This window comes from Corapipo altera, unplaced genomic scaffold, assembly GCF_003945725.1.
Source record: "Corapipo altera isolate COAL_440 unplaced genomic scaffold, ASM394572v1 2b, whole genome shotgun sequence".
Taxonomy (NCBI): Eukaryota; Metazoa; Chordata; class Aves; order Passeriformes; family Pipridae; genus Corapipo; species Corapipo altera.
Window position 1 is genome coordinate 2,724,169 of NW_020884874.1, and position 27,629 is coordinate 2,751,797.

General features: G+C 39.3%; 1 protein-coding gene across 2 annotated transcripts; it reads right to left on the reverse strand.

The window, feature by feature from the left end:
• Positions 1 to 606: 606 nt before the first annotated feature.
• Positions 607 to 27,439, reverse strand: GPR63 (G protein-coupled receptor 63). 2 transcript variants are annotated; one of them, XM_027634022.1, is made up of 4 exons: positions 27,179 to 27,439; positions 11,783 to 11,868; positions 7,064 to 7,141; positions 607 to 3,972 (listed from the first exon to the last, which is right to left on the reverse strand). In XM_027634022.1, exon 4 carries the CDS (start codon positions 3,828 to 3,830, stop codon positions 2,571 to 2,573), a length of 1,260 nt encoding a protein of 419 aa, XP_027489823.1. In that variant the 5' UTR covers positions 3,831 to 3,972; positions 7,064 to 7,141; positions 11,783 to 11,868; positions 27,179 to 27,439; the 3' UTR covers positions 607 to 2,570. The 2 variants fall into 2 exon arrangements, with proteins under 2 accessions (XP_027489823.1, XP_027489824.1); XM_027634023.1 differs by lacking the exon at positions 27,179 to 27,439 and adding an exon at positions 26,866 to 26,937.
• Positions 27,440 to 27,629: the final 190 nt, after the last annotated feature.

Genomic DNA, 27,629 nt, shown 5'->3' on the forward strand with positions numbered 1-27,629 from the left:
ACAGCTCTGAAACGGAAAATCCATACTAACCAGGTCATAAACTTCTGCTGTCAATGTAAATGTAATTGAAAAATAAAAGCTTTACTGCAAAGACACACTAAAACACTCTCTTTTATAGTGGAAGTCTTTTACTGTCTGTCATTTCAATCAGAAAAATCCATACCATCATCAGTGAAGTTGACAAGGAAAGGAAAGTACGGACATCAATAACCTCGCCACTGCTGGGCATCATGTAACTTTACCTGTAACCCACAACCTCACAACCTCAGCTAGCAGCTTTTTTCAAAAAATGAAATTACTAAATTCAAAATTGTTCCTTTTATGCTCCTAAAATTTAAATACTGCCAACACTTTTACCGATAGCTGTCAATGAGAAGAACAGAGACAACTTAAATTAGTTCTTCATTGAAGAAGAATTCACATTGGGGTGTGAATGTTTTGTTGTCCTCAGGAAGCAAGTAGTCCCTGGACATCCACACAGAACAAGGCATTTTCTTTATGCAAACATGTACTGCGTAGATAGACAGAAGTAGATAAAATTGCTATTATTTGCTCCTCAGGTACAAGAACAATGAAGAGGTTCCCATGTTTTGGGGTTCTGAAAAAGAGACGGAAGCAAGAGAAGCCCAAATTCTAGCTCTGGTTGTTAGGTTTGTTGTACATCAATGCCCCTGTTCTCAGTCATCAGCTCAAAAAGCTCACTGCAAGGACATACAAATTTTACAGGCATTTTTCCCCAGTCTCAGAGCAAAAAGCTCTGAGCTTCAAAGCCCAAACCCAAATCTTAATTTTACTTATCTCACAATAAATATTTATTTAGCTGATTGAAAAAAAAATAATCTGAGTCTGATTTGCCATCATTAAGGAAAATCTTCGCCTTTCTGCTTTCCAGGCAGGTATCAAGACAGCCTGACATTAATCAGAAAGGTAGTTTGGCATTCAGGGAGAGAAGCTGATGCCTAATAGATGAGAACAGTAGAATAAACCCTTGAGGCAGCAGCCACTACTGAGACAAAGAGGCAATGAAAAAAAAATCAATGTAAAGTAGTATCAGAGGGAAAAGGGGAATTTAACTTACATTCCCAGCAAATTCTGCTGGCTGACTGTTATAAGGGGTAATGGCTGAAAGAGGGTAGATTTAGATAAGATACAGGAATAACTTCTTCCCTGTGAGGGAGGTGAGGCACTGGAATGGGGTACCCAAAGAAGCTGTGGATGCTCCATCCCTGGAAGTGTTCAAGGCCAGGAAGGATGGGGTTTTGAGCAATCTGATCTAGTGGAAGGCGTCCGTACTCATGGCAGTGGAGTTGGAGTTAGATGATCTTTATGATCCCTTCAAAACCAAGCCATTCTATGATTCTGTGATTGTCTGTTTATGGTTTTGGTCCAATACTTAAATTGTAAAACAAGCAAGTTGAGGATTTTTTCTTCCCCTGTAATTACTATATAGACTAAATCCTAACCTCAGCTATGGGTTATTTGCCATCTCTTTTCTGGTTTACCCTACTATTTCTAATTCTATCCCAACAAATGCCTGACAGCATGATTTCAACAGTGTAGAGCATATCCAGCCTTATATGAGCTCTGAGCAGAAACATCACTACAAAAACACAGTATAAATTGCAGAACCAAAAATCACTATTTCAGATAGGTTTTCAGGCATATCATCAGGTTTGAGTAGCTTGCAACAGCCTCAAGTAATAACTACAGTCACCCTTTACCTCATAATAATTTTCACATGAACACTATCTTATTAAATCTTGTGTTAGCCTAAACCTCAGGTCATGGAATTTTTGTTGCTCTCTTTCCATTCCATTCCTCTGTTTTCTCCTTTTAACTCCTCTGATAACTGAGCAGTTAGTTACTTTTGACCAATTGTTAAAAAAACAGCAAATTTATGTACATGTAGCTATACCAACATAAATTGCCCTCCTACAACTTACGTGGGTCTTTCACTGAAATTCACCAACATAACAAATTTTAACAGCAATAATAATACACCTTCAATACAGAATAAAATATTCCAATGAACAAATTATATAGCAAATTTTGTAAAGTGCACAAAAATATTAATGGAAATATTAAAAAAAGTTTTCTAATGCTATAATGAAAACTTCTGAAATACTGTTAAATTAAATAGAAGTAATCTAACGAGACTTTTTGGATCTATTATATTGGCAGACAGCAGCAACATTTTTCAGAAAAATTACACCAACTAAATACACCATATCTTAGCAGCATAAAAAGTCCCTACAATTAGATTGCAGGCCTAGTAAGCATAAACCTGACAAAATGTTACAAATGTAGTTTTCATTTAAAAGAATGGATTTCCATGGAATCCCAGAGGTAACATTTGTTATTTTGTTTACATTGTGTTCTGGTAGTAAACCCAACTATAACCAATCACTTTCCCTCCCTCTATCTTCCCAAAATTGCACAGAGTAGTGGAAAACTAAATCAAGTTATAAGATATGGCCATACTGAAAAAGCCATATGAAACAAAACAAAATTCAACCTAAAGCCGGAAAACAATCCCAAAATACAACAATCATTGTCAAAGAGCCACAGTTTCAAACCACCGACCGGTGCTCCCCACACACATAGATGGCACTGGGTCGAATGCGCCGCCTTGTATGGCCAGGTAGCTGTGGCAGAAACTTGAAGAATTTGGGCATCAAGTCTAAGCATGCATCATGAAACTTCTTAATCCTCCAGTAGTAAATCAGTGGGTTCAGTGCAGACTTGAGGTAGCAGAGCCAAAGGAGCCAAGTGCTTATCTCAAAAAAGTTGTGCTTGTAGTAGAAGTGGCTGTTGAACGTGGCAATAAGGCTGTAAGTGGTGAATGGTGCCCAACAGACTATGAAGACAAGGAATAAAATCAAGATGGTTGTGAAGGCACGAGTTTTAAAGCTCATATCAATATTCATCTGAAAAGGTCTCTGTAAGCTCATGAGACCAAGTTTGCTGGCCTGGCTGAGACATATGCTATCAGGGTGGCTATGGATACGAACTGCATTGTGGCGGACGGTGTTGAGTATGCCCATAAAAGAATACAGCATTACCAGGAAGGGAATAAAAAAAGAAATTAGCAAGATAACTATCACATAGGCTCGGTAGCCTGGGCTTGTAGAGTAGCCAAAAACACACTGAGGTGCTCTCGAGGGTATCTGCAGGTTAGGATTCCCTACTGATAATGGAAAAGCAACAACAAAGGATGCCGCCCAGGAAATCACAATGAGAATCTTTGCACGGTAAGGGTTCAGTTTATCTTGCCTCTGAACTATGATAAGAAATCGGTCAATACTAATAATGAGAAGAATGGCTACCCCCTCTATGACAAAAAGCCAAAAGAACATGGCAGAAACTCTGCAAAATATATCCCCAAAAATCCATTGAGTGGTAATGATTGTTATAAGAGCAAATGGCATATTCAGCACTGCCAGCAGCAGGTCTGCAAAAGCCAGGCTTGCTAAGAGGATGTTAATTGCAGATCGCATAGCTGCCTTCTGGTAGACCATGAGGCAGACAACAAAGTTTCCAAGGAAAGAAACCAATAGGATAAATATCATAGCAGCAGAAAGAATGATCTGGAGTGGCAAACTCAAGCTCCTGAAAACTTCTTGCGATGGTAGGATAGCTGTAGTGTTTACCAGAAAAGTACTTCTCTCAGTGGTGAGCACAACACCTGAACTATATCTCAATGGCTGTGTTGTGCCACTATGAAGCAAGAACTGGGGAGTGGTAAAATTCGTATAGGCATTTTCATAGACAATAAAAGTAGCATTTGAGGTCCCAGAGTGGGCCAGTGTCAACATTGCTGAGAAAACCATTGCTTCAGGAGAAATGAAAGCAGAACCAAAAGTCTTCAAGGCATTTCATCTTGTTCAGGCAGTATTTTTAACTGATCGTTTAACAATCAAAATTCAATGTCTGAAAGCATCAAAGTTCTTAAGTTCATGTCAGTATTTCCATCTGAAAAATAAGAAAGAAACATAAAGAAACAAAGTAAAACTCTGAAACCAATGGGAACCAAATGATTGCTCAGCTTTCCTTAATGATAAAAGTACCTTTAATATATGTTTACACTTCAGGTTGACACAATTTACTTAAGCACCAGACACAGAAGTCTCGTAATATTTGGCCTTTCTCTCCTGCTCCTGTAGTGTTGCTGATACCATACAATACTCACAACTCACCAAGTTTTTTTTCCTACCATAACCAAGGCTGGAAACAAACTTTACAGTTTGAAAACAAACTTTACTGATTAAGAGTGAATAAATCAAGTAAGTACCTTTACTTAAATCTCATAATTTTTAAACTAACTTCATTATTTTGTTTTGGAATTGCCTACAGATGGAAACTTTAATGACATTTTTAAACAGCTTAAATAGTATCAGTATCGCCTATCTGCTACTTTGGTAAGCACTAAAAAGCCTACCTATCCAAGTTACTGTACATAATACAGAATTCTTGGTTCTGTGTCATTCATCCACATTAGATGTCTCAGGAAAAACATGCAAAACATTCTAACCTATTACTAATTATCAAGTAACTTGTCCACAGGATAAAAGTATTTCTCAATTCGTTACATTTAGAGACTGACTCATATCAAGATGCAGGAAACTATCTCTGCTCACTACAACTCTTCCCACAGCAGCAAGTTTTCCTGCTTTTACTAGTCTAGGCATGTCTTTGTTAATTCAACTTTGTATCCCAAATAATTTAACTGTGTATACCCTCTTCTTCCCTGTATATCTAATCCTTAGACTGCTCAGCTCTCTCCCTTGCCATTACACAGTCATGGAATGGTTTGGGCTGGAAGGGACTGTAAAGGTCATACAGTTCCAGCCCCACTGCCACCTTTCACTAGGTTTCACCAGGTTGCTCAGAGTCCTGTCCAACATGGCCTTAAACACTGCTAAGGATGGGGCATCCACAACTTCTCTGGGCAACATGTTCCAGTGCCTCATCACCCTCACAGTAAAGAATTTCTTCCTAGTATCTAGCCTAATTCTCCCTCACTTCAGCTCAAGGCCACTGCCCCTTGTCCTGTCACTACATACCCTTGGAAAAAATCCCTCTCCAGCCTTCTCGCAGGCCCGTTTTAGGTACTGACACAATGTAATGTTTCTTTTTATAGTTTACATGTGCTGCCTCATATTTACTATCTTTACGTGTATTATACTAGTATTGTATTATTACATGTACTTACATGTACACATTCTCATAAATAAAATACAAAGATTTGAGAGTTCTCTCCCCTTTTCAGTGCTAGCTCCTCCCCTCTATCTTGGACTATTAAAGACTATTAAAGACTCTCAGAGCACACTGGCATCTGATCAAGCTGGAAACCAGATGGATTCTAGGCCCTTTTAAAAAACAGATCACTACAGATAGAAACAGAAAGTGGGATTCACCTCATTCATTCGGGATGACTGCAACAGTCCCTTCTGGCTGTTTTCATGTTTATAATCAGAAAAGGGATAGAGCCATCTTCAGAGGGCATCTCCTCCATCTCTGCACACAGCGACAAGCTTGTGCTGCTAACACAAACAGCTTATGTTTGGTAGCACAAATCCTGCCCGCGGTATTTAAGCAGGTTCTACTTGGTATCAACATTGGGCAAAAGTGATGGGAGGAGGGAATTTTTTTTATGAATTTATACAAGGACCACATGCTTTGTGTAGGAGCAAAAGTTTTCCTTTCACTGGATAATACTTCACGGGCAAAAAAAATAATGGTTAGCTTAATTTATTAACAATTATATCAGAGTAGAGTAATGAGAAAATAAAACTAAGTCTTAAAAACACCTTTGCCCCACTCCTCCCTTCCTCCTGGGCTTAACGTTGTGCCTAATTTTCTCTATCTCCTCCCCACCAGCAACACAGAGAGACAGGGAATAGGGGTTGCAGTCAGTTCATCACATGTTTACTCTGCTCCTCCTTCCTCCACAAGGGGAAGACTCCTCACATTCTTCCCCTGCCCCATTATGGGGTCCCTCCCATGGGAGACAGTCCTCCATGGACTTCTCCAACATGAGTCTTTCCTACAGGCTGCAGTTTTTCTTTGAACCACTCCAGCATGGGTCCCTTCCATAAGGTGCAGTCCTTCAGGAACAGGTTGCTCCAGCATGGGTCACCCCCAGGGTCACAAGTCCTGCCAGCAAACCTCCTCCAGCATAGGCTCCTCCCTCCAAAGGGTCACAGGTCCTTCCAGGAGCCTGCTCCAGTGTAGGCTTCCCATGGGGTCACAGCCTCCACCTTCGCTGGTCTGTGGTCTTCCTGGGCCTGAAGGTGGAAATCTGCTCCACTGTGGACCTCCATGGGCTGCAGGGGCACAGCTGCCTCACCATGGTCTTCACCATGGGCTGCAGGGGAATCTCTGCTCTGGTGCCTGGGGTACATCCTCCCTTCTGCAGAGCTCTCTCACATATTCCCACTCCTCTCTCCAGCTGTAATTTGCTTCTGCACAGTAACTTTTTCTCCATTCTTAAATCTGTTACCCCAGAGGCACTTCCACTGTCACTGATGGGTCTGTCTTGGTACCATCTGACATTGGTTCTAGTGGTCATAGAGGAAGCTTCTCACAGAAGCCAACCCTGCAGCCCCACTGTTACCAAAAGTTTGTCACACAAACCCAATAGAGAGTCTTACAAATTCCACTTCCGAGAAGGGTTTGACTGCTTGAATGGGAGGGAATGACATAATTTTCCATTTTATCCTATTATATTTCAAAACTCAGCAAAAGTATACTAGCTATGTATATTGACATATTTGCAAAAATGAAAAATTCCATTAACTTTATTCTAGATTTTTTCCCCCCCATTATTTCTCTTTAATTTTATTTTTACACTAACTCTTTTAGAGAAAGCCTCAATGCTAATTACAAGCTAAAGCATCTATATTAGCCAAAATTATTCTTTCTTTGGCCTTTATAAACTTTTCCTTTACTGGTCTTCTTTAATATATTTTTTAGAATAAAGTATGGAACCAACAGCAAAAAGGTTAACAGAACTTTCCAGAATAAGTAAAAAATATTTTAGCAATGAACAAGAAAATCTCACCCCAAGTTCCACTGAGGTTTATGACTCCACAAGACAAGAACACTGAAGAGGAAAGGAAGCTGTAGCATTCTGCAGGGACTGCAAAAGAGAATAAATTCAACAAATCATTTTGGATTTAAAATCTTGGAGCAAGAAAATTAGATCCCCTGGGCAGTATCTTTTAAAGCTCTGTAAGCAATAAGCCAGCAAAGGTAACTTTTGCATTTCTGATTGGCTTTGACAAGGTCTCTCCAACAGGGCTCTAAAAGAAATTTAGAGCAATTAGATATATGTAAACCCCTCCTATAGACAATAATCAGTTTCAAACAGGAAACTAAAGAAGGAGTAGTTAGTTTTGCAGAGAAAAAAGGTCATCAGAATGATCCTACAAAGAAAATCTATACTAGGGTCCAAGCTCATCAACCTGCAGAAGAGAAGAGGGAAATGCAAAACTATGACATTTGCTGATGATGAACATGAACTGTTTTTCAGGGTGATATAATAAAAACTAAGATCAACTATAAAAAGGCATAGAGGATCTCTTGAGGAGTAGTGGCAAGCTACCAGTCTGCCCAATAAAATCCAGGGCTAGAGATAAAGCTCTACCTGGACTGAAAAAAAGTTATCTGCACAGTTACAGGTGCTAAACCAATAATTACCACCCAGAAGAAAAACAGATCTTCAAATTTTCATAGTCTGGTCTATGAAAACATCAGCCAAGTGCTCAGAATTGTTAGCAAAGACACTGAGAAGAAAACCAGGAGGTAGTTATATACATTGTGTATTCAGATATGGTATCTGCTACAGTACATATCCATGGCACCTTCTTATCTTCAGTACTATGTTCAATTCTGCACCACCCGATCTCTATTCAAAGGTGACTAGAAAAAGGTATCATAGAGGTCTACAGAATTATTAGTGGCACAGGGAAAGTGAATGATTGCTGTCTTTCATAACATAAGAATACGAAAAGTCAAAGGAATCACAAAAACAGACTAGTTGAGGTTGGAAGGTACCTCTGGAGGTCATCTTGTCCAACCTCTCTGCTCAAGCAGGACCACCTAGAGTCAGTAGTCCAGGACCATGTCTATGTGGCTTTTGAGTATCTCCAAGGATAGACTCCACAACCTCTCTGGGGGATCTGTTCCAGTGCTCACTCACTCTGAGAGGGGAAAAAAAATTGCTTCCTGATGTTTCAGCTTCTGCCCATTGCCTCTGGCCCTGTCACCCAGCATGACAGAAAAGAGCCTGGCACTGTCCTCTTTGCACTTTCCCTTCAGGTATGTGTATATATATATATATATATACACACACACATTGATAAGATCCCCCTGAGCCTTCTCTGCTCCAGGTTGAACAGTCCCAGCTCTCTCAGCCCTTCCTCACAGAAGGGATGCTCCAGTCTCTTCATCATCTTTGTAGCCCTTCACTCTATTCTCTCCAGTATGTCCATGTCTCTGAGGAGCCCAGATCTGGAAATTATTATTTCACAATTAATTGTGAAAACATTTGCCACAGGATGTTGTGGATGCCATAGAGCTTCTGTGGATTAAGAAGGCAATTTAGGACATTTTTCACATGATCTTTATATAGATGTCCATGTCAGGAAGAGGTGAATCACCCATCTCCCTCTGCTGACTGCAAAGGGTACATGGCCATCTGATTTGAATACAGACTTTTGAGCACATACATATGCAGTTACTGGACTAACTTTAAATATACACAACAGAGTCTGCTCACTTAGGTTAAGTTTACATCCTTTATGCCACATAACTTTATACTCTGAGGTATGAAGTTCAGCAGAGGCTTAGATGTTAACATGTATCATAAAAGCTTTAAAGAGGAAAAAAATCAAACAAAAAACAACCAAACAATTCTAATATTCCACAGTAAAGGACCAAAGTTTTAGAAAATACTGCTTTATCATAAATTTTCCTTCTAAACAGAAGGAACCAGACAAGGGGAGCAGGAGCAAAGATGTTCTGCGCCCTTAATTCGGTCAGAAAGATTGTGCTACTCCACATTTCTCAAGACAAGGAGCATTCAGATTATAGCAAAGGACAAAGGACTCACAGATATCTATAGCCTATTCCTAACAAACCCAGGAAAAGTGTCTAAGAAAAGTAATCTCACATATGCTCTCTCACCATCCCAGCTCACTGTGCAAATAGCTACCTCCTATTTTGTGCTTCCTCCCCTCAGTGTGATGCTTGTATGTTTTCCTGTGTGGCGTTAACAGAAGGAGAATGACCTCATGCAAGCTGCTGCCTGGACCAGCCAACTGCTTAAAGTGGAAATGAGTGGAGGCCATTTGGCTGTTGCATAAGTCATCAGCCGTATCTTTTCAAGGACGAAAGAGCGAGCACTGATCAACTCTTGCAAAGAAGACACCTAACCTAGTAAGAGTACTGCAGGCTTTGGATTCAACAGAAAAAGTAACTGTTGAGTGTTGCTCCTGTGCTCACTGCTTCCTGATGATTTCCAGGCAACACTCTTCTCTGTACTCTGTTTATCACTCTGAGGTATGAAATCTTTCTGTGCAGTGCATACTGAATCCGCATGTTCAGATGTGATTTGGATTTACACTTATCTAACCTGCAGGCAATGCTCTTTCTCAGCTATCATCCTTCTTAAAAGTGACAGACAATTTAGCCAGTAAATTCAAGAGGATCCCTTCTATTGCAGTCATAAGTCCTTTTTTTTTTCTCTACTTAAAGGGCTTCTACCATGAGCATCTACATGATTATTAAACGTGTTCCCCCATTCTTCTTCGTACCCTTCCAACTTCCCCAAAATTATGTATAGAAATATAAGATGAAAGGAACCACTAAGATAACTTCACAGCAATTCTATTTCAGTCCTCACTCGCACTTTGAGAAAGACAGATCTTGTAATTTCAAAGCCACAGTCATTCCTGAATGGTAATCACATAGCTTGTAAAAGACAACCATGTTCTGATAGTTTAAATGGGTAAGACTATTGATGGTCAAGTACTCAAGCAAGAGGCAGATAGATACCTTTTTGTCACAGCATTCTCACTTTTGGAACATGTGCTCTCACAGGTTCTTTTCAGATGCAAAAGAGGTTCATACAATCACTGTTTTCAATTTCAGTGCTAAAATTTACTGTGTATGCACATATTCTCTCAAGCAAGGTTCTGGTTCATATGCAACTTTCTTTTTATGGAACATAATAGACACAATTATTTCAATGAAGTACATACTTAAAGCTAAATAACACACAAATTCCATTCATCAAATATAATTATTGCTAGAACTATGGCATCTGTTTTTAACAGCTTTAGAAGCTAAAAGGTTTCTGTTCAAAATTCGGAGAGCATGCTCAACTGGAAATAAAACATTATATCTTATATGCAAAGGCAACATCAGTCAAAATCAGTAACAGGGAACCTAACAGTGCCATAATAACAGGTTTAATGCAGATCAGAACACAGCTGCCAAAATGTTCAATGACTTAATATATTTGTCTGCTAAAAGCATATTTTCAATACTGACCAGCATCAAGATTTGGTCTAGCACACAAAAACACCATTCTTATTCAGAAACTTGAAGCTAGCAATGCCTGGTACAGTGATCCTATTTCTTGGGGACGTTTTAAGGTTACAAATGGGGAGCATCTGCATGTTTATAGCTACTATTAATGGTTTTATTTTAAAGGTAAATTTTGGCAAAAATTATCTTTGCAACATAAAATCAATTTAAAAAGCAAAGTATTTCTAGGTTAAAAACAATAACAAGCATGAAGGCCATGGGCATATTTTGTTTTCAAAACAATTTATATGCCAATAGAAAATACTCGAGTATGTGCTCTCTGACATCCCATTATTGTACAAACCAGCCCAGGACATACACCCCTCTCAATATGAAACAAGAATTGTTTCCTGTGCAATTAAGTAGAGGCAGGAACACGTTGCAATGGAATCCTTTCTGCTAAAGCCAGTGCAAAGAATGAGTCAGAGCACAAATCAGCAGGGACAATGTTCTTACCTAAAAGGAACCAGCAGTTTTCAGTTTTAATACATATTTACATATCCTAAATTGAAACTAATCAACTCCACTGCATGAGTAGATGACCCATAAAACTATTCACAAGAGGCATTACTTTAATTTAGGAAATTGTCCTTTTTTCCACTCTATAAACACTACTGTAGCAATTGTGGGAAAACAGTCACCTCTGCTTTGGGTCATTTAGTACAACTAATTGCCCTCTTGAGGATATTTCCTTCTGTCCTTAATTCAGAGAGCCATTAACTGTCAAGAAATGTCAGCCATGGGAATCATTATTACTATTGCAAACCACAAATATGCAAAATGTAAAGAATAATCCTATTTTCTTAGCTCTCAGGAAAACTCATGTTCTCAAGTTGTAGATCACGTGAAAGGACTTACACAGTTCTAGGTTCATTTCTTGTACTGTCATATTTCCCCGCCTTCTAACTTTCCCAGTAGCTAAACGGTCATATAACTATATTCATGATGAAGAGCTAATTAAATACTGTAGTACCTAGAACAACAGTAAACATTGAAAACATTACTGAAAATATACTATTTTAATTCATAGTCTCCTTCTAGTTATTAACACACAGGTAACAAGTTGGAAGTTTCTTAAATGCTTGGCTTCCTAAACTTTAAGTGGACTATACATACAATCACTATATGTCAGTGTAGCAAAAAAACCCCCAAACAAAACAAAAACCAATGAACAAAACACAAAGCATACCAATCCAGACAGGTTCCCACGAAGAGCAGGAATTATAAGTCATCTTGTGCTGTTGTGTTCAACAAAGTATTCCCTTCCCAAATAACCTACCAAAAAAATTAAGAAAGTAAAATGTGACACATTTACTCTCAAGGCAGGACAAGATCAGGATAGTAAAATTTTCCCTGTAAAAAAACTTTATTTTTATTGGGAAAAGTAGAATACACTGTGTCTCCTAACAAAAGACAGATCATAAGAATCTCACCATTTAATACTAACATTTGCCAGGACTGGAGTAACATGCTTTAGGTCTCATTCAGACACATTTATTTCATTTGTAGACAAGCACACAGTTGTTAGCTGCTGTAAGTCTTATTGGATCTATGAAAATACATGCTTGGCCTTAACCATCAGGGTTCTGATCTTGATATCCCCAAAGACTCTCAAAACAATGACATTTAAATCTACGAGGTACTACTGAGCATCATAGAGATGATGAATAAATTTTGCCCAAATGCAAAGATATTAGCATAACAGTATCAGAAAAACAAAGAGTAAGAAAACAGGTCTAGAGGGGAAGAATAAACCATGAAAGTTTCAGTGCAGGATCTCAGCACTTCCTTTACATGCACTTGTACCAATCATCATCACACCTTAGGTAGTTAAAATTATTTCTGCAAACTGGGCCTAACACAGCTAAAAAGTTGCACATTCTATCATGGTATACCTGTTTTTAACTAAGAAAGCCGATTTTCAATGTAGCTTTTACTGATACTCTTAGAAGGAAGCCATAAAATTTCAGTGAGCCTTGAAAGCTGAGTTTATGTCACACTAATAGACTTAGGTGATCTAATCAGTTTATAAATATTATTTATATATAAAAATAAAGAGAACAAAGATATGGGCCACAGACGCTTTCACACACTATTTTTTTAAAAGGCTACATAAGTTTAAATTCTGCCAGAATAAGCTTTAGGAACATCTCTAAGTCACCTCCACACTGGCGCAAAAGATGTCAGGATCCTTCAGGAACAAGCTTCTAAATAAAAGCTGTACACAGAGCTTGAAGGACAAACCAATGAATGAGTTGACATGGCAATAAGAACAAACTGTACTTGAAGACCACCCAGAACGTACTGGTTCCTACAGTCACTCAAGCGCTGAGTTTCTGTATCTGCAGCCAACTTAACACAAACTTTAAACACCCAAAACATAAGGCCTGATTTACCAGATTTATGTCTGCTGAGAAATCTGCCTTCTGCAAAAAAACCACATTATCTAGCCACAATGGAAGTCAGTGTCTGAAAGGTTTTTATGATAATCTATTAATACAAGTTGTTTTCCATTAGCATACAAATTTGATCTTTACATTTATTCCACAGAACAAGGAGGGAAGGAAAAATACAAGTCTCAGATTTAGCTATGTATAAAAGAGATAAAATATAGCCTCTGGATTATTATAGACTTTCACCATTTGGTTTGTTCCCTCTTTAGTGAGATAAGTAATATGAACTACTAATCTTCCCTCTTTCTGAAGTGTCAAAGAAGTGAACAGGTTTGCAGAAAACTGCCAGGAGCCTTTACAGATTAAATACAGCAACAACCTGTAAGATCTTCCCACTGTACAAGCATATTCTCTGACATAAGAGCCATTTCTTTTCTCAAGTGATCATAGAAAGTACCACAGAAAATATTCCAAACTCTCATTAAAATGAGAGTATCTTTAAAATCAATTTAGAAAAGCATCCAAAACATCACTATAAACTACAAAGTTCTTCCACTTCGAGCCTCCAAGAAGGAAAAAAAATAAAAGTACTTTTTCAAAGTAAATCTGGAAAATTTTACTAAATTTGAGTACCTTGCAGAGATTGCTCTTAACTGGGCAGGATTACTTTAGGTAGCTTTCTGTTGGCAATAGGTTAACAGTGCTTCATAACAGCATTCCTTTTTTCCCCTCCATTATAAATGATTAGTCAGGCCTTTTTTGTAAGAACAGAGGGGAAAAGCTCTGTAACCCTTCATGAAATTGGAATGTGAGGATTCCCGTTTCTGCAAAGAGCTCTACTTGTGGAATTACAGCCTTGATGATATCAGCATTTAGACCTGGCAGAGCTCCTGAAAGGGTAATCCTGACCTTTTCCTCATTCATTCATTCATCCCTGAACCCAGCTCCCCACTCCCAAAGCTGGACTAAAACAGACTCCGACAAGCAAATTTAAAAGCTTCACTTTTCTGTCCTGAAGCTGTGAGATGCTGGGATACACAGATTAAGGCATAAATTGTAGATTTAGCTTCTACATAGTAAGAGCTATTTTAATTCAAGACAGTGCTGTACCATAAGCAAGAAGGGTGCAAAACTTGTTCTTACTGATGATCATAGAAAAATTTAAATCTTGTTAGATCTATTTTGATTTCCCAAACCAGGAGCTGTCATTTCCAAAGAACGGAAATAGTAGAAGTCACAGGGATCTTAAACATCACTAAATTTAAAAATGTTTCCCACAAGCATTCAGATTACATTATAGACTTAGCAACAGGCTAGAGAAGGTCTTAGAAATATTATGAAATTGCTTTTCAAATGAGTAATAACTTTTGTTACGTACTTTACTGACAGCTCTCTACATCTATTTGCACCTAGTCTATGGTTTTATTTTATCAAGTTTCTCTAACATTTTCTTGGGATATTAAAATAAATCCATGAGCAAAAATGAAGTGAAATAAAGCTGTCTTTATTCATAACAATAGTCAATCTATCGGAAGATAACAGGCAAGTTAAAAAACCTGCTTCAAGTTGGAAAGCTTTACCAGAGTTGTCCTAAGGCTATTTCGGCTTTTTAACTACAGAAACGTCTCCAGTATGCTCTCTCAATGAAAGACTGAACTCTATGAAAACATTTCACCTTCATATAACATAAGGTAAAGAAGCTATCCATAAAGGCTCCTTGTATTACATCATTCTTACTTCCTCTGTAGTGCCCCAGTATACACAACATACACTATTGCACTGCTTTCTGCTAAAAACAGGGAAAGATGAATTTTCTTATTTTTCAGTGGTTTTGACAACAGCTGTTAACACACAGTCTTCTTTTGTAAGCCGGGGCTTACACAATTTACCTTATAAAAACGGTAACACCACCACCAACAGAATTCTACATTGATGGAATTTAAGTTGTCTCTCCCATAAAAATGTACCTGTTTCTTGAAATGAGATTATTTTAACAAAAAGTCTTCTTACAAAAAGATGCAGAGATGTTAATGGAAAAGTGATTAGAATGACCAAATTTGTACTTTCTTCACACAGTGTGCTGCAAACAAGTTCCTGGGATTTTGTTTAGTTCCAGAGCAAAGCAATCAGCCTTGCTTCTAATTTTCCCACAGGGATTCCGCTCATGCTACAGCTAAATCTGTGCCTGCCCAACAGTCTTGCTGCTGCAATACATGTGTTATGGATCTTACTTCTTGTCACTTGGCTCACAGAGAAGAGGTGCTGGTATAAAGTTAAATGAGGTGACTGTATTTCTGCAACAGGAACACTGCTGATCGGAGCATCCTGTTCTGAGAGTACTAAAAGGCTGCAACCATAAGACTGAGCTGAGAACTAAACAAATACTTACTTTATATGCATATTTATGTATTTATATTACACACTTTTCTTCTTATACATATACTTACATGCAATTCTTTTCAATACTTATTAGCATCTCTATTCAGCCAAACACAAACATAAAATGCTCAATGCAAAAAATAATATAACAGTTATTTGTGTTCCTTTGATTTTTTTCCCCCCAGATTTAGCCTGCACTTTGCTGTTAGTCTAAAAGAGTCTGTTAAAAATCAGTTACATGTTACAACAGTAACTTATTTTTCATATTATAGAAACAGAGAATAAATAAACTATCTAATTCTTAATAGTTATCCATATAACCTATTTTTTTTAAAAGCTTCAGAATTACTTTTGGCTCATGTCAGCCAACTGGAATAACACTTTCGAGATAGCAACTATTTTGGAGAAACAATTCTATTTATAAATCTATTCACACTAGATATTAAAAGACAGTTAGATTAAGAGTTCCCATCTGGACAACTCTCAGTGTGAGACAACATATTACAAACATTGTTTTAAGGATTCTGTATCAGAATTATACTGAAGGTGTCAAGACTTAAAATACAAATATAGTTTTCCTGCCTTTCTCTGGGATTAATTTAAAGTTAAGCATTTTTGTCTAATCTTCTGATTATTTTCTCTCTATTTCAAACCCACTTTCCTTCTTCAGATGTAATAATAGTCAAGCTTCTGGTAGCAGCTGCTTTAAACTTGTAGAGTGGCTGAAAATAAGTTATATAGATTTTTTTCCTATCAAATCACTATTATCTTTTCCATTGACAATCCAGCTGAATTTAACATATATCTACAAAATCTCTCCAACAAAAGTCAAAACTGTTTATATATGATTATTTTGTTTACACAAAAAGAGTCACTCTAACGAGACCTGTTCCACATCTGGCTACAGTACAGTTCATTTACATTAGTTCCCTCAAAATATTTTTCATTCAGGTTCAACCAATATTCAACCAATATCCACAATTTATTCTTCAGAACATTTTCATCTGGCTCACTATCTTCTTCCTACCATCCCTCTCTATGGGCACTTCGCAGCAACAGTTAACCTGATCCACAGCATGTTCTTTATTGCCAGCTCTCTTATGGGTCCTAGAGCTCCTTCCACCCCACAACAAACACACTGTTTGTCACAAGATGAGAGAGAGACTTTCAGGAAAGATTCAAGGCATCCTTGGGGAACAAACAGCCACCATGACAAACTTGCTCAATCCCAAAGTCCCTCAGCAAAGGGACAACGAAAGAGGAAAAGTCATCCTTCACATATTACAAAGTTATAGTCTGCTCCTGGCTACTGTTCCATGAAAAAACAGTGGCAGATTCTGATCCATATGTATACTGACAGTACTCACATAAATACAGTAACTCCAGTCATTTGACAAACATGAAGGTAAAAGTTATAGTGCACTTAAAGCCATCTCCACAATGACCTCTGTTGCCTACCTGGCTGAAAAGACCAGAAGCAGTTATCTCAAATGTACTCCAAATAACAGTTTAAACACTGCATGTTGAGGAGGTTTAACACTGATGGAACAATGACTTATTTTCCAGAATGTGTTTTACTGAAAACAGTTTAATTTCAATTCAGAAAACATAGAAGGGAAATTCTACTGACCACCTGCACATACTTGAAAACCTTCCTTAGCCTTCGATTTCATATTTAGCTCACAGACTACAGACTATCTTTGCTTGGCAAGTTCTTACCACTTTCAATCTTACCAAGAGCTTTCCAGATGTCCTTTTAGTTACAGAAGAAGCTAAGGCAAGTTTCTGAAGCTCTACAGACTCAACCATCACCTGTTCTCCTCCCAGCTCACTATTCCTTTTCTTCTTAAGCAAACCCAGCCTGTGAAATGCTCAGTTCATGTCAGTCTTGTTTTGAGTAGTTACGCCTCACAAATAAAGAATCTGAAAAAAGCTATAACCACTTGGCTGTATGCTTGAATTTACACCCTTGTATGCATGGCATACAACTTCAGAACAGCAGAGCAGACTCTTGTGTTGGGTTTTTGTGTTGCCCTTCACTATCTATCTATCTGCTATGACCAGGGCTTTTTTGGAAGTGGGTGCAATTCTAAGTATATTCCATTTAGATAGCCTAGTCATTCCTTTTCTCTTAAAACCACAACTCACACCATGCTGAGAACATGGGTACCTTCTCTAGCATTTCAGTTTACAAGTCCATCAACCTGCAAAGGGATTTTAAGTGCATGAACACAAGACACTTGAAGTAGAGCAGCAATGCCAAATAAGCACTTTACCTCTCACATTGCAGACACTGGTAAGTGGAGGATTCACATCTTATTTATATGCTTTTTAAGATCTGAGGTCGGCAGGTATTTCAGTCTATGTAGAATTTTTCCTGCCTTCTCCTTGTCCAGTCAGTCCATCTTATCAACTGGAACAGTTGCTGTCTGTCCTGTGGGCTCAGCTTACTTAAGTCTTTATCCCTGTTAGCCACATGCTTAGCTAGAATGGCTCAGATATGCCCGTCTCAATGGTAAGAAGCAAAAAAACCTCAGCTGCATCAGTCAATAACACTGGTTTGGAAATCTGACACATTTTCAGCAAAAGCACTAGGAAAAAAGAGCCAAGGTCTCTTCTTGGGCAAACTAAGTATCAAAACCACAATTCAGTTCCCTTGCTCTGAGCAACTTCATATATGTATATCAAATAGGTATAACACAGATGTTAAACACTTTATACATGAAGTTAAAAATCTGTAACTTCATCAGATCCATAGTAGTCCTATCCTTTCTAAAGTACTTTGAAGAATCTCAGTTCACTTCCTCATCCCAGTTTTTCAGCAGGACAATATTGCTGCCAGGTCTTCGTTACGTTGTCATCTATCCACTGGTCAGTCATCTAAATGATTATTTTAGGATCTGTTTTACTGTACAGCTTTTGTCCATTTTCTAATTTCAAAAGCAAATTTTTGTTCAGTGACCCACACACTAGGTGGTCTGAGTGGGAAGTTAAGGTACCTTTTGTAAATACTAACAAAACAATAAAAAATTAATGAACTGTAAAATACAGGAAATTAACTTCTCATCACATCATCTATCTACCCACCTAAATGAGTTTAAAATACCAGCTTCAAGCAGTCTGATGTTCTAGGGACATTCAGTTGCCATTTCATTTATAGTCTGTTTCCTTAGCAACACTATAATCCATCTGGCTGCAGAAAGCTAAATTCCCAAACCATATCCCCTCATACACCGGAAATAGGCTCAAAAACATTTATATTTTAAACAGCATACAGTCATCATGATTAGTGAGCGTATAAATGAATCTGGAAAGGCAATAATGTTCTTAAAACACGCACACAAACTTCCCCGCTCTAGTTTGAATAAGAGGTTCCTGTATTGAGAATATCTTCCACCAAGAATTTCAGAAATATTTCTCTCATCTTTGTTTCACTGCGTCCAGCTGAAGGAGCCTTCAGAACTGCACATGGTCAATCAGTTCTCTTAAGATTTTTCTAAGAGAAGCAATTTAAAAGACCTGGGATGCAATGCTACTAACAGCAGGCAAAGAAAGCCTGATGAAAGCTACATTACAAAGTAGAGCGACTTGTCTTAAAAATACTTACTCTTCAACTTTTTGCATCTAAACTATAAATAACATCTATACAAACTAAACTAAAAATCCAGTCCCAAACAGCAACATTTAAACATCAAGAGTGTAAAAATCCCCAAATCAAAATATTCTGGAAAGCTAGCTCAAGACCTGGAGGATAACTAGCAATTTCCCAATGAAATAACATTTCATTGGGATAACATCAGACTTTTATCACCAGAATGAATGGATACAACTTAAAATCACAAAATATATTTTAAGCATACACAATTTTGCATGAATTTGGCAACTTCAACCCTGCAAAAGGCAATTTCGTTCTCATGTAGTTATGTAGAGTAGAACCACCTCCTTGTTGCCTGTATCTCAAAGACCTATCAACAGTCTTTAATCCACAGAAGGATCCTGCCATGCAATGAGCTATTTTAGTGACAAACCTGGATAGCTTCACCTGACTCTACTGTACAGTAATGGCCCACAAGTCCACATTGCTCTGACCTGCTGACAGCAACTGAAGACAGATTTGAGCAGGTTGAACTGGGTAGGCCTTTTGGCAATGTCTGGCAACTTTAGTAAGTGCTCATAAATACGAAGTCCCAACCTCAGGCCTTAGGTAAGTCTGTTTCCTTATCAGCATCTGTTTTTACACACACCATACCCCTCCCCATTTTCTTCCTACTAGGGCTGAGACTGATTTCACCTAATTTCAACACAGCTTTGAAGTAACCACATAAGCTTACTCAGTAGTCAGATAGGATATGCATTTCTGGAAAGCAAATTCAACTAAACCATTTCATGTATTTATTTTATTTTTCTTGTTTCTTAACAGTACTGTACATTAATACCCTTATGCATCTACATTTGCCTCATAATCTGACTCAGACGTATGCCTCTACATTTCACAATTCTGTAGTTTCAGAAAACATAATTTGCCCTGTCAACAGCTGACACCAGCCTACCCCAGGAGTGATTCACCAGTGTCCCCCTCTCTGGAGTTAAGATGCTGGGATCCTCAATGTGCTCTGGAGCTTGCCAAGCTTGTCAAGAGCCCACAAAACACAATGGAATCAAGATCACCCATCTGTCTCATCATTTCAGAAGTGTGAAATTTTGGAAGACCACCAAAGCAACTGGTCAGCCACTGACTCAATGCCTAACTCGCACTCATTTATACTGGCATCAAGAAACGAAGAACCTGATTATTTATTGAAAGAGTTGCATATTCAAGAAGAGAGACAAACTTTCAAAACAGCACAGAAAACACAGAGAATATTCCAGGGCTGTTACATTTTCAGCCTTGTTGATAATATATCGAAGTATATCTCTCTATTGGCAGTGTACAGTGGAGATGCTTTTTCAAGTCTATTATTTGCAGTGGACTTGAAAATACACATTTAATCCAGTTCATTTGGATCTAGCAGTTCAACAGTTGAAGTGCTATTACCTGAGATTTCATGCTTTGATTTGATATCTCAAGAAAAGATGAATGTAGTTGGAAATTGCCTTCTTATCAAAATGAAGGGAATGGGGAGGCAAAACAACTTCAATCAGCAAATGCACTCAACCCCATCCCTATCCCTGTAACAAATGCAAGGGAAATTTCTTATAGTAGCTGCAGATGTCCCAGTATCAGTAATGCATAATACAACTTCTACCTGTTATAAATATTCTCAACATGTCTTTATGAGTCATTATTAAATATTGCCAAATTTCTTTTAAATGTCACCTCCTTATCATAAATGACACACTTGGAGCTTCAGCAGACATGCTGAATGAATTCAGTAGTCTGAAGGATGGAATTAGCTTTTCTCTGCTCTACCAACTCATGAACCCTTCACACCAGAAATAAGGCAAGTGGTGGGAGGCCCCACTGTGACTCAGTTGATTTTGCTTCAAAAAGAAACAGGTAGTTCCTCTCCAGGCCACAAATTCTACCCAGAGTACTCAATACAAGCATATGAAGGTCTGGGGTACTAGTGTGCATGAGCACACTGTTGAGAGAATGGAAATGCAAATACAGCACACATATTCCTTCAATGTTTTATAACATGTCTTTGGCAAAATGCGGGAAGTTTGGATTTTTATTTGGACATTTACTTTGGTTCTTAAAATCACTTTGGTAATAAGATGAAGCACAGGTAATTTGTATACAAATGCAATTTGAAAACATTATCTGCACTTTGGAGTTTAGATATGCAAAAGCATATACACATATAGTTAGTGACATCAAAATATCATGTGTATATTACATTCAATACTCCTAAACACATCCACAAGTCTCATGTAAGTCTCAAGAAAAAGGTCTAGAGAAATTGAGAAGTGACAACTGACAGAAGAGTGGAAATCAAAATGATCAAGTAATAAAAGACTTGTTGGAGTATTATCTACTGAAGAACTTAATCAACATATAATGTGTTTTCAAATTACTTTTCAAGTCTGACAAAAAAAAGTCACCTTTATTTTTCACAAGATATCAGTCTCTTTTCTATCATTATACACAATGAACCTTGTAAAATCCTTTGAAAGGGATAATTGTGTGAATTATGCTACTGATGCAGAAGATTTGTAGCGGTAACCACTTCCAGGCAGTATCAGGTTTTGAAGTTCTAAAACAGCTTTAGAAAGACAGGATTATTATTTTGCAATGTGCATTAAAAATACACGCTTTTTCTTCTGCTTTGTTGCAAAGGTTTCCCCTTTCGCTCAAAGGAACACAAACTGAACGCCTCTTGTTTGCGAACATTTTTCTATCGCTTTTTTCCCTTTTTCTGTTTTTAAAATGAGAATACAACTTGCACACAACAATAAGGTAATGAAGATAATTTAAATGTTCCTTAAGAACCGAGATATTATAGATATGAACACCACCACAGAAGAAACACACATTGAAGTTTAATTATTAAGCTTTCAGAATAGGTTGTAAATAAGACATGTGATCACATATTGAACAATGACAAGAAAATAAAGGACTGAAAAGGTGCTCATTAAGGATTAACCTTGCCTAAATGTGGCTGTCCTAAAAGCTGGATAGCAAGGCTAAAAGAGTCATTGAGACTCTCATGATACAAAGCAGAAAGACACTGAGCAAGTAATATAGCCACATGTATCATAAACCACCTTATGGACAGGCTTATTTTTTTCCAATGACTGTGCCTGAAAGGCTAGTTGAGACCATCTCAGTGCCACCACAGTACTCTGCAGATCATTTCCAACAGAGTCCTGAAAGGTAGCCTATAGTCAGTGGGTTTAAATTTGCTATGCAGGGGTCCATACACCTAACAAGGTTGAAAAAAAAAAAATATCACAATCACAGGACAAGATAACTGTCTTTCAGAAGCTCAGCTTGAAGACTTAGATTTACCTCCTAAACCACCAGCATCCCTTCACTGCACACAATGAGGCAGTCACCTGATGGAAAATACAATGCACGATCATGTCGGAGAAAGAAAGGAGAAATGTCGAGTATCACATCTGTTTCAAAAAGCAAGGCTATCAAAAGATTTTTATTTTGTCCACATAAACAAAAAAGTTATTCAACTGATTTGATCAGCCTGCTATTGAATAAGGTGTGCAAACCTGACTGGAAGAGGATAGGTTTTCACATGCTTGGCAAAAGCTATCTATATTCATGGCAGAGAGTGTTATTAAGCATCTGAAAAATATTTTTTGCTTTTAATGAGCACAAGAATCTGACTCTTCTTGGAGGTTCACAACAAAGGACAAGGGAAAACACATACAAGCTACGGTATGGGTCACTTCAATTAGGTCTTACGAAAAAAGCTTCATAGTGACAGTGGTCAAGCACTGGAATAGGTTACTCACAGAGGCTCTGGAATCTCCATCTTCCGTGATATTCAAAACTCAAGTGGACATGATCCTGAGCAACCTCATCTAACTTTCAGTCAGGCTCAGCAATGAGCCAAGTGGTGGCCTACACGACCTCCTGAGGCCTCTTCCACTCTCAATTATTCTGTAGTTCTATGCTCCAACCTCAGTCCACTCAGGCTATAACAGTGTTTATTTCCTCAAGAAAGCCTGCAAAATCTAAGCATAGGATCTGAAAGCCTGTTTCCCCTTTGCTTTCTTGACCTGATCTGCTTGGCCAGCTGACCCATGCAACTAGAGGGCTGCATGCTAGATTAGGATAAAATATTCTAACTGGCCAACAGAAGTGACTAGCAACTACAAATTATATATTACATCAACAAAGAAAAGGATCTGGCAGAAAAATGTAGGCAGCAGCTGGGCAACAAGATGGTCCAGAAGAAACAGGTCAGTAAAATATTGCAGGGAAAACAACAGTAAAGTCACCAGACAGCATTGCCCTGTGGACAACAGAATGGAAACGAATCATTAAAGCTTCACCATCCTCCTTAAGTCAGTGACATCATATTACATAAAAATTATGAGGTAATGTGGGTCATTTCATAATCCATGTTTAAAGTATGCTGTTTCCCTTCATTGTCAATCCACCTATTGATCACGACCTACTGCTACAGCTTGGACAGTTACAGCCTGAGTTGGCATTTAGAGAGTTCTAACTCTGCTTAGGACATAAGAAGTGATCAAAGATACCCCAGAAAAAAAAATACACCTTTTACTTCTATCTGTTTTAGAGGTAAAAAAAAAAAAAGCACTGGGGAAATTATACACCCAAAAATGATGTTAAAAAATTAATGCTATCATGGTTCAAAAGTCAAGCTCTTCTCAAGCCTTGAGAAGTAGCAGTTATAGAACTGAAATTAAACACTAAGATATAGCCTTTAACTATGTGACTAAATACTACTTATCCACACAGAATCCAGCTTCCTTTAGAAAGTGCATTAGTCACCAAGATGAACAAGTGTCCAAAACCTTGCTTTCTCCACAATTATTCTCTGTCACTATGTCATACCTAATCAACACAATTCAAGCCTTGCTTTAGTAACTCCCAGGAGGAGAAAAATCAAAGAAGAGATACAAAAATCATAACCATTCTTTAATTTTGGTTGCCTGATTTGAGATGCAAAGTGCTCTGAAAAAAACTGGTCCCGGACAGTATAAAGCACAGTTCCCAAAGGCCACATCATCATCACTTCAAAGCTTTAAATTTCCAAACACTTCTGGGCTTATGTGTCTTAACAGTATTCTTTTAAACACAGCTTGTGTATAATAAACATCTAGATTGATGTAAATTAGGTTACAGCTATGCAAGAGATTTCTCAAAGTGCCATTCAGACCAGTGGGACTCAGACACTGACAATGTGTCACCTTGTTGAATCAGTGTTTTTACATATGAAAAAAAAAAATGGATAGCTCAACTTTCTCCTAAAGCACACACTGAAATGTCTCAATATTAAGAACTGTATTTTACAAGGTTTCATTCATATGAAATCAACTGGAATTTCACTGAGCCGAGCTGCCGGTTTGGGAAAGCACTTTAGAACATTTACCCAATCCCATCACATATGTAAGGTTACATAAGTATCTAAGTGTTATTCTCAACTGGAAATGAGATAGTTAAACAATTACCCTATTTAAGTTCAAACTGTACTACTAGCTAGGTTAGTAAAATAAAGGCTGCCAGCAAATAACAGAGATAAGAAGTACACCATTCTATTAAAGTACTTTATATGTCTATGAGAAGCACCGCAACCTGACAGAACAATTTTCAATCTGAGACTCTACTTCTGGATCCTACAACTATGCTTCCTCAGATAATAGTTACACTTCCTCTTGCTTCACTTTCCTCATTTGTAACAATGAAGTTTGACACCCTTTAGAGCATTGAAAAAAACCCCAACATTTGCTCTGCCTAACTTGCTACTTGTAACACATTAGGAAAGTAGCAAACCACCATGTGACTGCATTCACATCTAGCCATCACGATTGCTTATGGACACGCACTGCCCTGGGAACATATTTCCAGACAAGCAGAACAAGTCACATAAGCCTTTCCCTAATCCTGTTTACCTCTCGTTTACTGAGAAGTGGGAAAGCCACCACGCATTCACCTACTCCCTCTTCACCCACGTGTACAAGTGGAGATGAAAGGAAGAAAGCTCTGCCAGTTCTAAGCAGCTGACTATGAAAAGCAGCATTTTATAGTGTCAGAGATCCTCAATGAACAGAAATTAAATCACTATGATTGAGTACAGAGTTAAGGAAGGCTACCTGCAGATGGACTATGTTACAGATAGACTATGTCCACACTAGTAAATCAAGCAGTGCCAGGAACTATTCCCAGGAAACAGAATTCCCTCAGTCACAGACTGATGAACTGTCAGACTGGCACAGCATTCTTCTAACACAGGGCAGCTACATGCAATTTTGAGGTACGGTTTGGGATTTAACACAGGCCAGGTGCCAGTCACAATCACTAGCTTGTACTCAGCTATCCCACTCTGGAAGGCAGGAGAGTTTAGCAGCATCGACAAGGGCCAATCCACAAGAGTTGGCTTCAGAACCAGAAAACAGCCTTGGGTGCATTTAATTAGCTGCAGAGAAGTGGTCATAGCCTCTCCAGGCTTCATCTGCTATTATTCCTAAAGGAATATTTTAAAAGTGGCAAATGCAACGATGAAGCGTATAAGCATTGCCTGATCAGCACCACCTGACAAAAGTCACCTACGCACTGTAGCACACAAGAAGAAAATTAGAAATTAGTAGAGCTCATCTTAGCTTCTTCCTGTTTCCTCTGAGTAGGCAGACTTTGCATATGATCTACTAATTTCCACAGTCTCATTTATTTTCTCAGTTTAAAAAAAGACAAAATTTACACATTTAGAATGCATTCTTACAGTAAGGCTACCCTCTACATGAATAATGTAGAATAGTGTAAGAGGCTGTGCTTCTGAGGGCTGATCATTTGGCAGTAAATATTTCAAATTACGGTTATTTAGAAATTATTTTTCTTCTAATTATTAGTCATTACCAAATTTGCTTCTGTAGACTAAAAATGTAATTACTGGTGAGTCTATTATGTTATCCTGGAGCTACAGCAATTTTGGCAAATACATTTTCACAATAGAGAACTGTGCAAAAAAACCCAACAGTAAAAACACATTTGACAACTGACAATACACAGCTATTCCATGTTATTAATCTTGAAACAAATCTGAAGTTTTTTTACATTTTCATCTATCTAGAAACAGTTTAGTTAAAACTGCCCTTTTTATAATCTGATGCCTCTGACACCTTTGCTCTAATGTTAGAATGTGTAGGATGTCCCACAGAAAATGCATTATGCAAAACCCTTTTGCCACTGCTTAAGCATTCATGATTTCAGTAAGGACAAACAATTTCATTTAACAACCCTCTTGGGCATGGATCTAACTTGCTCTGACCATTTAAAATATGTATGTTACCTGTAAATTTTTATGTAAATCAACTGTTTTCTTGGAAAAGTGTTTTTATTGATTTACGAGGAAAACTTAATTATATGCTTTGGGTTTTATATATACATACATATATATATATATATATACACAGTAGGCTGCACTGTATTATCCGACTTTTACAAAGCAAGTATGAGGAAAACCATGCAGCACACCCAAATAAAAATGACATACTCGTCTAAGTAGATGAAAAATCATCAAAATCAAGCGAGGCACCTCTGTTTTTTTTCCAGGAGCCACACGCACACCGTATTGACACCGGCAGGTTCAAGAGTTGTTCACAAGCAGGAGCCTAAAGAAGCAGGTGACAGCAAGAAGCCAGCCTCACCCCGTGCCCCTGACCGGCGGCCCGGAGGGCCGGTCCAGGAGAGCCGAGGGGAGCCAGGCCACCTCCCGGGGACGGAACCCCGGCGGAAGCGCGGCCCCCGCACGCCGCCTCCGCGCCGGCACCACCGCCGACGGAGGAGCAGGAGGAGAAGGAAACCCCCCGCGGGCGGCCCGACGGGCCATGGGACGCGGCCGAGAGCGCCCACCTGGGGCTGGCAGCGCTCCCGCCCCCGCTGCCCGCCCGCGGCTCCGGCGGCTCCACCGGGAGAGGGGGCGCCCGGCTCCGCGGTGCCCACGCAGCCTCCTCGGGGCGCCGGCCCCCGAACCGTCCTAGCCCACGGATACCGTTCCTCGGGGCTGGAGCGGCTTCCTGGCCGCGGGATCCCGGCTGGGGCGAACCGGCATAACCGTGGGGCGCTCCCGGCGCAACTCTCTCCCCACTCCTGCCGCCCGTCCCGCCGGCCCCGCGGAGCTGCTCCGCTGCTGCCCGGCAGCGCTCCTCGCCCCGGCTCGGCTCACCTCTCGGCGCGGCCGGTGCCCTGCGGAGCCCGGCGCAGCACAAGCGCGGCCTGAACCCATCCCTCCGGGAAGTTTCCTGCCATCGCAGCAGCTGGGGAAAACAAAAGCTTCAGAGCCGGGAGCGGGAGGAGGAAGGGAAGCGCAAGCGGAGAAGTGAGAGGCATTGCTTGCTCGCCAGCCGCGCCGCTGCCCTCGGCTGCCGACTCCCGCGGAGGGCAGCCCGCTCAGCGCCGCCTCCCCATTGGCTTCGGCGGCGGCTCTGCTGCCAGAGCAGCGCCGCGGAAACGCCGGACTGAGGAGCAGGCAGGCGAGACAGCGCCTCTCTCCCCTCCCTGCCTGCCTGCCTCCGTCCGTCCCTGCCCGGCGCCGGCAGCGCTCCCCGCACCGCGCGTCCCGCCGCCGCAGCGCCGCCGAGCCCCGCCCGCGCCGCGGCTCCGCCTCCCGGGGGCGC